Genomic DNA, 13,257 nt, shown 5'->3' on the forward strand with positions numbered 1-13,257 from the left:
CGTCACATTGATTGACAGAATCTTGCTACCGTCTTCATTGTGACTGTAAGACGTAAATGCCAGTGTGCTATACTCTCTATAAATAATAAAAATCATGCTTGAGTAGGACACGTGGAAAACTACGCATCGTCAGTCGAACGAAAAACACCGTGGCATTCGTACGTGTTTCATCGTGAAAATCATGGCTACCGATTTTTATGAATCGTAACCACTATGAAATACCGAAAAGCATCTTTGAAAATGGTATAACTCCAAGAACGCAAAAATGGTTTGTTTAATTGTACCATTACACTTTTGCAACTTCGCTATTGTACATTTTGTTTGCACATTCTTTATTATTATTTATATATTTAATTTTTTATACATGTGTATTTATTTATTATATTTAAGCATATATTTGTTAGATGTTCATATATTTATTTGTTATATATATGTTTATATATATTCTTTGCTGTGTAAAACATTTTAGACTAGCAATTAAATTCGCGACATCTTAAAGTTCTCTTCAACAAAATGGCGCAAACTCTGTAAGGTTAAAATGGAGACTAAAATGAATCTCACAAAATGTAATAGCTATAAAATATTAAATATTACTGAAATTAAGAATACTTGCTGATAAATCAATAAATAATCGCATAGAAAAACAAAGAGTAACTGCGAATCGAATTGCAAGATCCGTTCAGAAAACTGATAATCGATTATCTGGCGTTCTACGAATTCGCGACAATATCGATGCTTAATCATTGTTATTCGGTATTAAAATAGTAACACGTGTCATCTACTGAAATGCATAGTTGTCACGCGTTAATTGCAAGGAAAAGTGTCGACATTTATAAATTCTTGTAGACAGGATGTTTCCTTGATGGCATCTAGTACACTTTGCACATTATTCTATTATTAAATCCATAAAATGGACATAAAGATACATTTATGATAATTATATGGCCCATTAACTATTTAATACAATTTCAAGGATAATTACCATGTTCAAACGTGGAAAATTGAACTTTAATAACAAAAATATGAAACTTTTTCAAGAGTTATATAAATATGACATAACGGTGTATCTAATTACATAAATCCTGACGTTATCGTATTTTATAAATAATTTTGTACACGAAAAAAATATTGTTATCATGATGTTATCGATTTATAAATAAGATACCAAAGAATCGACTAAAAACTGATAGTAAATATCGAAAGATAAATTTCGGGTGATCTGATTTCGGGAATCACGTTTCGAACGAATGAAATATTAATGCATCGAATTTTGAACACGTGACAACGATTGTAATGATCTCGTATCTTGATCAATGGGGGACACGATGCAAGCGTGATCGATGTGTCATTGCACTAAAGAATATCGATCCGACTTACAGGCCTGCAAGTTAAATAAGTAAACGAGGTAAACGACTAGCGAACGAGCAAAACAATCGGCCGTGGCATCGCAAGTCGAATGTAAAAGTCGATAATAGTTTGGATGCCTGCCTTTCGATTAATGGCGACGTCGCTGATGAATAAGAGATACGAGTTTCATTTTGACGTTTAATATTTTACTTGCACTGATATTCAAACACCATAGTATATTATGGTAGCTTCAGACTTGTAGATATTAGATCTTGAAATATTGAACTGTACATGTTTGAAGTAATATTTTGAAGTTTAGTAAAAAACAAAATTTAGTGTCTTTGATGAAGTTGAAGTTTGAGGAAGATTTTTTAGGATCAATCTCAGACTTGTGTAGGTACAAAACGTTTATGATTTTGAAATTTAATAAAAAACAAAACTTAATATCTTTGAAAAAGTTGAAGTTTGAGGAAGGTTTTCTAGGATCAATCTCAGACTTGTGTAGGTACAAGACATCTATGATTGTGAAATTTAATAAAAAACAAAATTTAGTATCATTGAAAAAATTGAAGTTTGATGAAGATTTTCTAGAACCAATCTCAGACTTGTGTAGATACAAAACATCTATGATTTTGAAATTTAGTAAAAAACAAAATTTAATATCTTTGAAAAAGTTGAAGATTGATGGACATTTTCTAGGATCAATCCCAAACTTGTGTAGGTACAAGACATCTATGATTTTGAAGTTTAATAAAAAACAAAATTTGATATCTTTGAAAAAGTTGAAGTTTGATGTAGATTTTCTAGTATCAATACTTAGATTAAAGTTATATCTTGAAGTTTCTAAATTGATAAATTCAGAAGATCCTAAATTCTCTACTTATTAACAAATCCAATTTCCAACTTCCTAAACTTTTACACTTCCAAATTATTCATATACTATTAATTATTATAATTGATTTCCAAATTCTTGAGTTTTAAAAATATCTCAACAATCCCAAAAACAGCTTGATCTAAAAACAGCTCGACCTCAATATTTAGCGTCCATTTTGTTGAATACTACGTGCTTCACATCGAAAAAAACTTGCAGTTTTCATCACAGAGACACGTGGAAATTATACTTGAGCCTTGTGAAGGTCAAAGTGATCAATTTCTTATAAAACTTGTGGAGTTCTAACATAATGAATTACTGCATAATTAATGATAGAGAGGCTCAATAGTTATTTTGCATCGCGTATAATAGTCTGCTTTACTGATCCTGAGTGTCGATTACAGTCTGGATGAAATTTTAATCTTTATTTCTGCTGATAACAACAATTTATGGGTAGATGCTTCAAAACCCTTATTTTCGACTATTAGTATGTTATTAGAAATTGTATGCTGTCAGTAAATTATTAGAATGTTACTAAAAATTATACGCTGTTAGTAAATTATTAGTATGTACATAGAAGTTGTATGCTGTCAGTATATAATTAGAAATAAGTACTGCAAAAATAACAAATATTGTTAAAAATCAACTGTCTGATCTTTCGACAGTTTCAAAATGGCGGCAGCTAAAATACTTAACAGATGAAATATTTAAACAAACGAATTCTATCCTTATGATATCATAATTCTATGATCCATAAAAGAAACTGTCTGATTCCTTTCCATTCATTAAATTAAAAATTCTCCATTTCTTCATCAATCATTCTATTTTACAACAAAGAAATCACATCAATAAAAACATGTCCCGAATTCGTGAATGAATAAAATTGAAAAAAATAAAAAATACTAATCAAAAGTTAATGTACTTTGAACAGTTACATAAACAAAGCAGACATCTGTGATTAGTCATGTTTTTCAAGAGGAATCACATAGGCTATTAAAACATCACGAATCCTTGATTTCCCCTCACTTCGATTAGTAAGAAGTTTCTTATAAGAACATTGCACGAGGCCAACTCGTCGTTGGTGAAGTCCCTCAAATCGAACTATTTACACTGAACGAGGAATTGTAAATCCTACGATAACTCTACTGGAGGATATTATGGAAATGCTTGCACGACGCGCGTACATACTAGCCGCTCGATAAAGATATTTTGTTAAACCAAATATAGGAGTTCGAGGAATGATAGCAACGAGGAAAGTTGTTAACAAATGGCAGTCGTTTATCTTGCGACTAAGTTTTTTGAATTATTTACAGAAATGAGGAAGTTGACTGCAATGTTTGTTTAGGAGTTTAGGAATTTAGGGGACTTCTTGAAGTGCAAAGTTAGGAGTTGAGGATTTGGGAATTTGGGAATTTTGGAGTTTGAGAGTTTGAGAGTTTGAGAGTTTGAGAGTTTGAGGGATTTGAGGATTTGGAGGTTTTGGAAATTTGGGAGTTTGGGAATTTGGGAGAGTGGGGATTTGGGAGGTTGGGAATTAGGGAGATTCGGAGTTTGAGAAATTGGGGATTTGAGAGATTGGGGATTTGGGAGATTGGGAATTTGAGAGATTGGGAATTTGGGAGATTTGGGATTTGGGTGATTGGGGATTTGGGAGATTGGGAATTTGGGAGATTGGGAATTTGAGAGATTGGGAACTTGAGAGCTTGGGGATTTGGGAGATTGGAAATTTGGAAGATTTGGGATTTGGGTGATTGGGGATTTGGGTGATTGGGGATTTGGGAGATTGGGAATTTGAGAGATTGGGAATTTGGGAGATTGGGAATTTGAGAGATTGGGAACTTGAGAGCTTGGAAATTTGAGAGATTGGGAACTTGAGAGCTTGGAAATTTGAGAAATTAGGAACTTGGGGGTTTGGAAATTTGAGAGATTGGGAACTTATAAATTTGGAAATTTCACAATTTGAATCCTTGAAACCTTGAAAAGTCGATAACTCTAAAACTCATAACCATCCACCTTCAAACACCTACAAACTTGAAATCAAATAATAAAATAAAAAATGACTTAGACCATCAACCCCAATTTTCCCAAACCATCTAAAAAACATTAAAAATCCCCTCAAACGATCGATGCTAGTCGAACAGGAAGAAGGGTGTGTTTGATGCCCGTTTCCTAGTTCGTTTCCCGCAAGAAACGAATGTCCAGTCTCGATGACCCTAAATCTATGGAAACGAGTTCGCAGGTGGCGTCGCGACGCCTACTATCCGCTTCATTTGCCGCGCGACGCTTCCTCGCATCGCACCGTTCCTTTTTCAAAGCCGCGATTTTCTCGATCGTTCGTGACAAAATTGCAACATGCTGCGAACTATCATTTCGACATGACGAGTTCGCTGTGATCCGATGTCCATCAGGTAATTACGCGTTTCAAGGACGATTATGGTGAACAATTGACAAGATCAGATCGATAGGCGTCGATAGCGCACTATTCACATGCTTTGTTGTTGATGGTTTTCCACGGAATGCTTTTTATTTGTTGATCGCAATCACCGCTGTTGCAATCTGTGCACTCGTTGTTTGTTCAGTTTCTTCTTTTATTTTTCACACGGCAAAAACAAGTAATATTACTTGATAATGTGGATTGTCAAGTATGTTAGTTCTCTGTAACGACGAGGTTTTTTACTTGTAATTATTCTTCTTCTGTTAAAAAATTGGTCTTTTATTGGAATTATTCTTCTTCTGTTCAAAAATTGGTCTTTTATTGAAATTATTCTTCTTCTGTTAAAAATTCTTCTTGTATCGAATTTATTTTCCTTCTGTTAAAAATTCTTCTTTTATTGAAATTATTGCTCTTCTATTTTACAGTGTTTTAGTTTTGATGTATTCTGTATTTTAGTCTCTTGTCTTGCATTATTGTGGTTTTACATTATTATAGTAATTCTGTTTCAATTTTTATTTTTCCTTTCGTTTATTGAATTACTCTATTATATTGATATTAAAATACCTTTTAATAATTTTTAACTTAATAACGAATTTTATTTTTTCTTGTGTAATTTCAATTCAGAATTGTTTCTCCAACTTTTCTTTTTTCTACTTGCTAAATTAAATGTATAGAGTCTGTCATCAATTTTTAAAAGCTTATTTTGCAAATTACTGTTACACCGCAACTATTCAATTATAAGAATGTGTGATATATTCAGACCCACGCATTATTGATTAACACCTAGAGTGAATGAATTTACAATTCAGCTAATGCGCTCGATTCAGAGTTGCACAATTTCCATAATCAATGCTTTCCTGCAACTTTCCTTAATAGATAATCGACAAATATTTCCATTGAAAAAAAAGCGACGTCATTCACGTTACTATTAGTCACGTAGCTAGACTGCAATTAGTTTCGATCAACTCGACGTCTTACCGTCGCAAAAATTAACCACCTATTTTGCCGCCACGTGCTCTAAACTGTAAAATTAAATGAAAAAGAGTTTCTTGGAATTCAGTAAATACTTCCTGTGACTTATTAATGTGTTTACTTTGACACGTGCACTAAATCAATGATCAATCATGCACATGCAATTTTTATTTAGAAAGTTTGGTTAAACAATGTCAAACAAATATTGGGATTATTAAAAAATTATTTAGAATGATTGGAAATATTGAACAGTAGTATTGAGACAGTGTTAAAACAATACTTAAATGATTATCAATTATGTTAAATAATATTGTTACATATTATTAATAATATTGTTGATGTGCATCAATATTGGAATTATTAAAAAATTATTTAGAATGATTGGAAATATTGACTGATAGTATTGAGACAGTATTAAAACAATACTTAAATGATTGTCAATTATGTTAAATAATATTGTTACATATTATTAATAATATTATTGATGTACATCAATATTGGAATTATTAAAAAATTATTTAGAATGATTGAAAATATTGACTGATAGTATTGAGACAGTATTAAAACAATACTTAAATGATTATCAATTATGTTAAATAATATTGTTACATGTTATTAATAATATTATTGATGTGCATCATTATTGGAATTATTAAAAAATTATTTAGAATGATTGGAAATATTGACTGATAGTATTGAGACAGTATTAAAACAATACTTAAATGTTTATCAATTATGTTAAATAATATTGTTACATGTTATTAATAATATTATTGATGTACATCAATATTGGAATTATTAAAAAATTATTTAGAATGATTGGAAATATTGACTGATAGTATTGAGACAGTATTAAAACAATACTTAAATTAACATCAATTATGTCAAATAACATTATTACATGTTATAAACAATATGTAATATTATTTAATTAATTACATATTATCGTTAATAATATTATTGACATACATCAATATTGGAATTATTAAAAAATTATTCAAAATGATTGAACATACTGATCAATAGTATTGAGACACAATTAAAATAATACTTAAATTAACATCAATTATGTTAAAAATTTTTTTAAAATATTAAAATGGAAGATACAATAAAAATAATAATACCATAATTTTTCAAGCAGTTAAACTTGTGATATGATTGTAAAAACTAAATAATAACACTAAAACAATAGTGATATGCCTATAATTGAATAGTAATCTTGTGTCTAAGTTTTTGATGTAAAATTGAATAGAATCTAAAGAAACTTTCTCCATAAGTGAACATCTCGACGCAAATAAAGCATGCGATTGCGTTATTCGTGCCACATTCAGCTTCACATTTGACCCACAAATCATGGGATTTCCCGACCCGTCTTTTCAGCAAGAATGCGCCATATTAATTTGTTTCTCCTTGATCATTAATACTTATTTCTTTGACCCCTTCAATACGATATGATTCATTATTATCTCCTTTTAATTAATTAATGTCTGACCCATGTTCAAATAAATAACAACGATAACTTTAAAGTATCACTAAGTTTCATGGGAATTCCCAAATGATGAATAAAATTAAGCAATTGAACTCTGATCAATCTAATAACCAGCTTTCGTTGATGATATTAAATTTTCATTTTGCAAATTGTTTTTATGAATGACGTGCCAGGTATGTCTTCAATAATACTGAAACGGGGAACTTAAACAGATATGCTTTCGATTCCGTAAGGCTGATGGAGAATCAATAACGAATGCTACGAGACTCGTGATTCGTGACGTTTGTGGAATATTGACGGATTTAAGTCGTATTTTTAGGAAAAAAGTATAGTTCTTTTAATAACGACTTTCTGTCACCTTTATTTTTCTATTTTTAGAGACACCTAACCAAGGCTTCTAACCCTCTAGGAACTACGCACTCAAATATTCACCTAAGTTTCTTACTTATAAATCATTTGATCATTTAAAAATAATTATACCAAGGTTAAAAGCATAATAAAATAAATTAAACGCTAAAAACCTACGTTTGAAAATTTGAGAGAACAAAATGCAAATAAAAAAGTTACTTTTGAACTCTTGTTTAATCTTTTGCACTCAATCAAACCTGTTTTAAACAAGTTAACAACCCCATATGATCTTGCAGACCTCCCAGAATATTTTCAACTAAAACAAGTTTAATTTTAATTTTTTAATTTGTTCTTCACTCAACCAACATGTCCCCTAAACTTTTCAAGACACCAGTTCTCACTACTCAATTTAATTTTACAATTGTCAATAAATTTCAGTCGCAGATGAATCCAACAACGCTAAAATCCTGGTTACTACGTGGCGAAGTAGAAAAATTAGAACATGTCGTGCTGGAAGGGCGCGGAGCTCGTCTGTTAGGTGAACACTCTCCAGATCTGAAAACTCGAGTCTTCCTGAAAGGACTCCCAAACTACTTGGTAAACTCGGCGACATATTTACTCCCAGAAAAATGTACGGGAAGATCTGTATAACATTTTCTTTTACAGACGAAAATATCTCAGGTGCATGACGCAGTTGTGCGTGGTTCCTTGGCAGAGACGCAAAGACTCATATTGGAGGAGCCTAAGAAGAAGTTGGCCATCGCGAAGGATCCTTCCGGCATCCCTTTGCTTCACAAAGCGGTTTACTACGATCAGTTGGACATTGTCGAGTGGCTCGTGCAAAATTATCCCATCACTGTTCAACAGAAAGATAAAGTATATCTCCACTTTTTATATTTACACATTTAACTCTTCATAATTCTGCAGAATTTCATACATAGAATTTATTAAATATTGCATATACGATAGGACAAAGAAATTCTTTTATACTATTATACTATTTATACTATTCTTTTATACTTTTACACTGTGTATATGCAACACTTACATAACATATGTAACAGAAATGAAAAATGTCTGAAACCTGCAGAAAGGGTGAAAAATTCGTGGGACACTTTAAAGCTTGAAACCTAACCTAACAATTCAAAAATTGCTTATTTACATTGTCTTATTGCATACAGCATAATCTTGTACAACTCACAACTTCTAATTTTATTAGCGAAGTCAGAAAACTTGAAGACCTAAAAGATCGACCAAAATAAAGATAAAAACTTGATAAAGAAAAATATATAAAAGAATATAAAACTACTATAGAAACTTCGATATGAATCAATTGCGAGATCACTAGTATCGTGACAAAGATGTTTGAGCAAGATATTCGACTCGTGAATAATCGAAAAGTCATTTTTCGTAACGACGATCGCGTGCCAGGGCTAATAACGAAGTGTAAACCACCTGTTCTTCCCTGCAGTCATCTAACATTGCGTCCCGGTACACGCAGCCTGAAATATGCCAAACGCCAACTTTTCACCCCCTTTTTCACCCCCGATCACAATTCAACCCTCACACATTCTCCGTTTAACTGTCGTCGACTTGGCGTTTACACCCCCATTCTCTTGGAATACTTCTTTAATAGTGGCAATATTTCTTGCTCCTCTTTTTTCACTGCGCAACTTTCAGAGAGAAAAGACTTTGAGGCACTGTTCATTCGCTTCACATATTTTATTCCTCTTCTTCAGACATTTTATTACTCTACTGAGAAATATTGTAAAATTGTTATATTATTTTTGGTGAAATGAAAAGTTATTTTTGCGTTTGAGCAATTGTGAGTTGATTACTTTTTTTATGAAGTTTAGATGCTTTAGGTGATTATAGGTAATTTACAATTTTTTGAATTTTTATACTTTTTAAATTGCAGAAGTTTGCAAGATAAATTTCTTTTTAGAAATTTTATTTAAATAAAATTATGTGCACAAGTTAGATGATATTTTATTATAAATTTTCAGGAAGGTAGAACAGCAATTTTTTTTAATTTTTATACTTCTTAAATTGCAGAAGTTTGCAAGCTAAATTTCTTCTCAGAAATTTTATTTACATAAAATTATAAGTATAAGTTAGATTTTTTCTTGTAAATTTTCAGGAAGGACAGCAATTTCGAAGTGCAATGTTATTGAATTTTTACGCTCTTCAAATTATAGAAGTTTGCAAGCTAAATTTCTCCTCAATAATTTTATTTAAAAATTATATATACAAGCTAGATTTTTCTTATAAATTTTCAGGAAGGTAGAACAGCTTTGCATTACTGTGCCGGTTGCAAAGACCCTGCGACCATTTGGGATGTTCTCATAGAAAACGAGTGCGACGCAAGTATTTGCGATAAGAAAGGCAACCCTGCGTCTTATTACCTAGATCACAGATCAGAGATCGAATTGTCGGAAGTGGAAATCATGTCTCGAAGAAAAACAAGCAGCTCCAAAGAATGTAAGTAATCAGGTACACTAATCAACTACAAACCTCGTACATATATTAACATAACAGTCAAAAAAATTAACAGATAATTCATTTTTAATCGTCAGAACATTTCATAGTTATAATAGTACCTACACTAAATTGTTCATTAAGTTTAGTTTTGTTCTTATTGTTGTTATTTAATATTTTAAGGATACTGATTAAAAAATTTCAAACTATTTGTTCTTTTAAAAGATGCACTAAACGTATTGATATTTAAAAAATATTGGTAGGATTTATTTTTTATAATAATTTAGTTTTGTTCTTGTTGTTTAATATTTCAAGGATACTGATTAAAAAATTCCAATACATATCATCTTTTAAAAAATACACTAAAATTATTGATATTTAAAAAACATTGATGGAATTTATTTTTTGTAATAATTTAGTTTTGTTCTTGTTGTTTAATATTTCAAGGATACTGATTAAAAAATTCCAATACATATCATCTTTTAAAAAATACACTAAAATTATTGATATTTAAAAAACATTGGTGGAATTTATTTTTTGTAATTATTTTTGAACTTGAAATAGAGTACTCAATTTCAAGGAAGAGCTATAATCTGTACTTTGTACGGAATTCAAGGTGAAAAATGGCGACCCTACGCACACTCTATCTCATAAAATACCGCACACAAAGTGGCCAAGCTTAAATACAGGGATTAATGTCAACCTTGTAAAATCAATGGATGTAGATTCCTTGACATATACCCTACAGAATCTTCTTGGTAATGACCCGAAAGGATCGATAGAACTTAAATGTGTAAGGCAAGGAAAATTGCCAGGATCGATAAGATAACATGTTCCGAACGATCGAGCAACGAATTATTAAAAAGATGTTCAAAAACTATAATTTGTTAAACGACTGATTGCCATTACACTGACATAACAAAGTGATTTTTTAAATTCCTGACAATAATACGTTAACACAAACATTTCGCGTTAAAAATTATTCATCGACAAATTAAAAGTCGCCACCTTGCTATGGTATTTTCATTCGTCATTCATGAATTAATTATTAAACTGTTCCGGGAAAATGTGAATAGTTTAGAAAAGCGGAAGGTGAATTTTCGCGATAAATCAATGATGACTATACCATACAGTGACGTAACGGTTCTATGAAGTAGAAATAAATGAATTAAGCAGAGCTGTGTCATTACTTCGGAATTTTAATTTGTACATATGGTACAAAATGAAATTTCTTGTCATCGTATGTAAATAGTACATGATTTACTCGTTTAAACCTTGTGTTTAATGTGTAGTTAAACAGTTTCGACATTTCACGAACTTTTAGAGACCTATAATTCTTCTTGGACTTGAGTTAAAGTTTTATTAACCATACGGTGAACACGTGTACACAAATCGGATTACACGTCAGACTTGGTAAATTTGTTAGGTTAGAGAGTCAGGTTGGGGAGGATTTGGAAATTTTGGGGAGGGAGAAAGGGGATTGAGAATTGGGAGAGTGAGAATTGGTATTTAGGGATTTTGGAATTTGGGAATTTGGGAATTTGGGAATTTGGGAATTTGAGAATTTAGGAAATTGGGAATTCGAGAGTTTGGAAATTTGGAAGTTTGGAACTTTGAGAGTTCGGGACTTTAGAAATTTGGGAATTAGAGAATTTGGGACTTTGGAAATTTGGGAATTAGAGAGTTTGGGGCATTAGGAATTTGGGAATTTGGGAGATTGGGAATTTGAGGGTTTGGAAATTTGGGAGATTGGGAATTTGGGAGATTGGGAATGTGAGGGTTTGGGAATTGGGGAGATGGGAAATTTGAGGGTTTGGGAATTTGAGAGTTTGGAAATTTGGGAGATTGGGAATTTGAGAGATTGGAAATTTGAGAAATTGGGAATTTGGGAGATTGGGAATTGGGGAGATTGGGAATTTGAGGGTTTGGGAATTGGGGAGATTGGGAATTTGAGGGTTTGGGAATTTGGGAGATTGGGAATTTGAGAGTTTGGAAATTTGGGAAATTGGGAATTTGAGAGATTGAGAATTCGAAAGATTGAGAATTTGAGAGATTGAGAATTTGGGAGATTGGAAATCTGGGAGTTTGAGAATTTGAGAGTTTGGAAGTTTGGGAATTTGGGAATAGGACAACTTGAGAATACGACATCTCGACAATTTAGGAATTTTTTAAGTTTGAAAGTTTGAAAATTTAGAATTGTAGTAACTTAGAACCTTGTGAATCTACTACCTTGTCAATTTCATAATTTGTAAATTTAGGAACTTGTATATTTAATAAATAACAAATGTAGGAATTTATAATTTGAGAAAGTAACATAGAAATTGAACTCTGTCAAACATCAAAAAATTACAAATTAAAAAATTTGACAAGAAGGAAAGAAAATCCAGAAATCCAAGAATCTGGACACATGAAAATTTCGAGACACATAGACATGTATTATTAACATAGTAGGCACAACACATGTTAAGTCACACGATGTCGGTACCTATAAGGTGTACCAGCATTTCCGGGCTGCTTGATTGATCTATTTAACAAGAAAACAAGTAAGGTAGATACGGTGTAAACGTGTCAGTGAGTGACGGGGTCCGTGCACTCGGCTGGCTTTTCAAAAATTTATTAATCCACCGTGGAACACGCAATTCAGGTCAAAACGAAACGCTCGACGTACCTTCTTATAATTTAAATCTAATGAAACATGTGATTTTCACGTGCTTTTAGTATCGACATCATTTATAATATTAAACGGAAAATGATTTTGTACTGAGGCTTTAAATTATTTTAAGTTATTTTGTACTGAAGCTTTAAACTTTATTCTTCTACATTTTATTTAAAAATTTGTCTCAATAAATCTCTGTTGTGTCTGTAAATCTTTAATTTTTTAATTTTATTAATTCGCTATTACTCAAATTGTTGAATATTGCAAGGAAATTAGTTTTTTTTAATAATTCGATGTAATGGTACAATCTTATATAACGTATAATATTTAACTCTCTTCTATAACTCTCCCTAAGTGCTAAAATGCCCTACATTCTAGTTTCCTGGATCATGCATGCGCAATTATAGTAATTATACTAGTACAAAAACATTATGCAAACGCGTGAACATTAACTGATCATTAAAGTTATCTAAAAATCGATTTGATTGCTTCACAGTTTTATATTTAATCGTAGTATGATTGATTTCTTTAGCTACAGAGAATTTGAACGTTTCCTAGTTTAATGTACTTGAGGTATGTAAAAGACGAGGTCTAGAAAGGATTAAAAATTGCTATCTTTCTATTTGCGTTGTCAGAAGAATAACAATGTTGAACACAAAATC

General features: G+C 31.4%; 1 protein-coding gene across 5 annotated transcripts in view; it reads left to right on the forward strand.

Annotated features, from left to right (window-relative positions):
- The window catches only part of LOC100882556 (uncharacterized), a 26,145-nt gene continuing 12,888 nt past the window's right edge, over window positions 1-13,257 (forward strand). Inside the window, exons 1-4 of one of the 5 annotated variants that reach the window (XR_013038571.1) lie at window positions 1-243; window positions 7,900-8,058; window positions 8,128-8,337; window positions 9,741-9,942. Coding sequence is in view for 1 of the 5 variants with exons in the window: in XM_012285080.2 (XP_012140470.2) it covers window positions 214-243; window positions 7,900-8,058; window positions 8,128-8,337; window positions 9,741-9,942 (601 nt within the window). In the remaining 4 variants the exon portion in view is untranslated. Of the gene's footprint in view, window positions 269-4,494; window positions 4,627-7,899; window positions 8,059-8,127; window positions 8,338-9,740; window positions 9,943-13,257 lie in introns of those variants that run through there. The other 4 variants (XR_013038573.1, XR_013038572.1, XM_012285080.2 and 1 more) reach the window with 4 other exon arrangements.

The sequence above is a fragment of the Megachile rotundata genome, chromosome 6 (assembly GCF_050947335.1).
Source record: "Megachile rotundata isolate GNS110a chromosome 6, iyMegRotu1, whole genome shotgun sequence".
Taxonomy (NCBI): domain Eukaryota; kingdom Metazoa; phylum Arthropoda; class Insecta; order Hymenoptera; family Megachilidae; genus Megachile; species Megachile rotundata.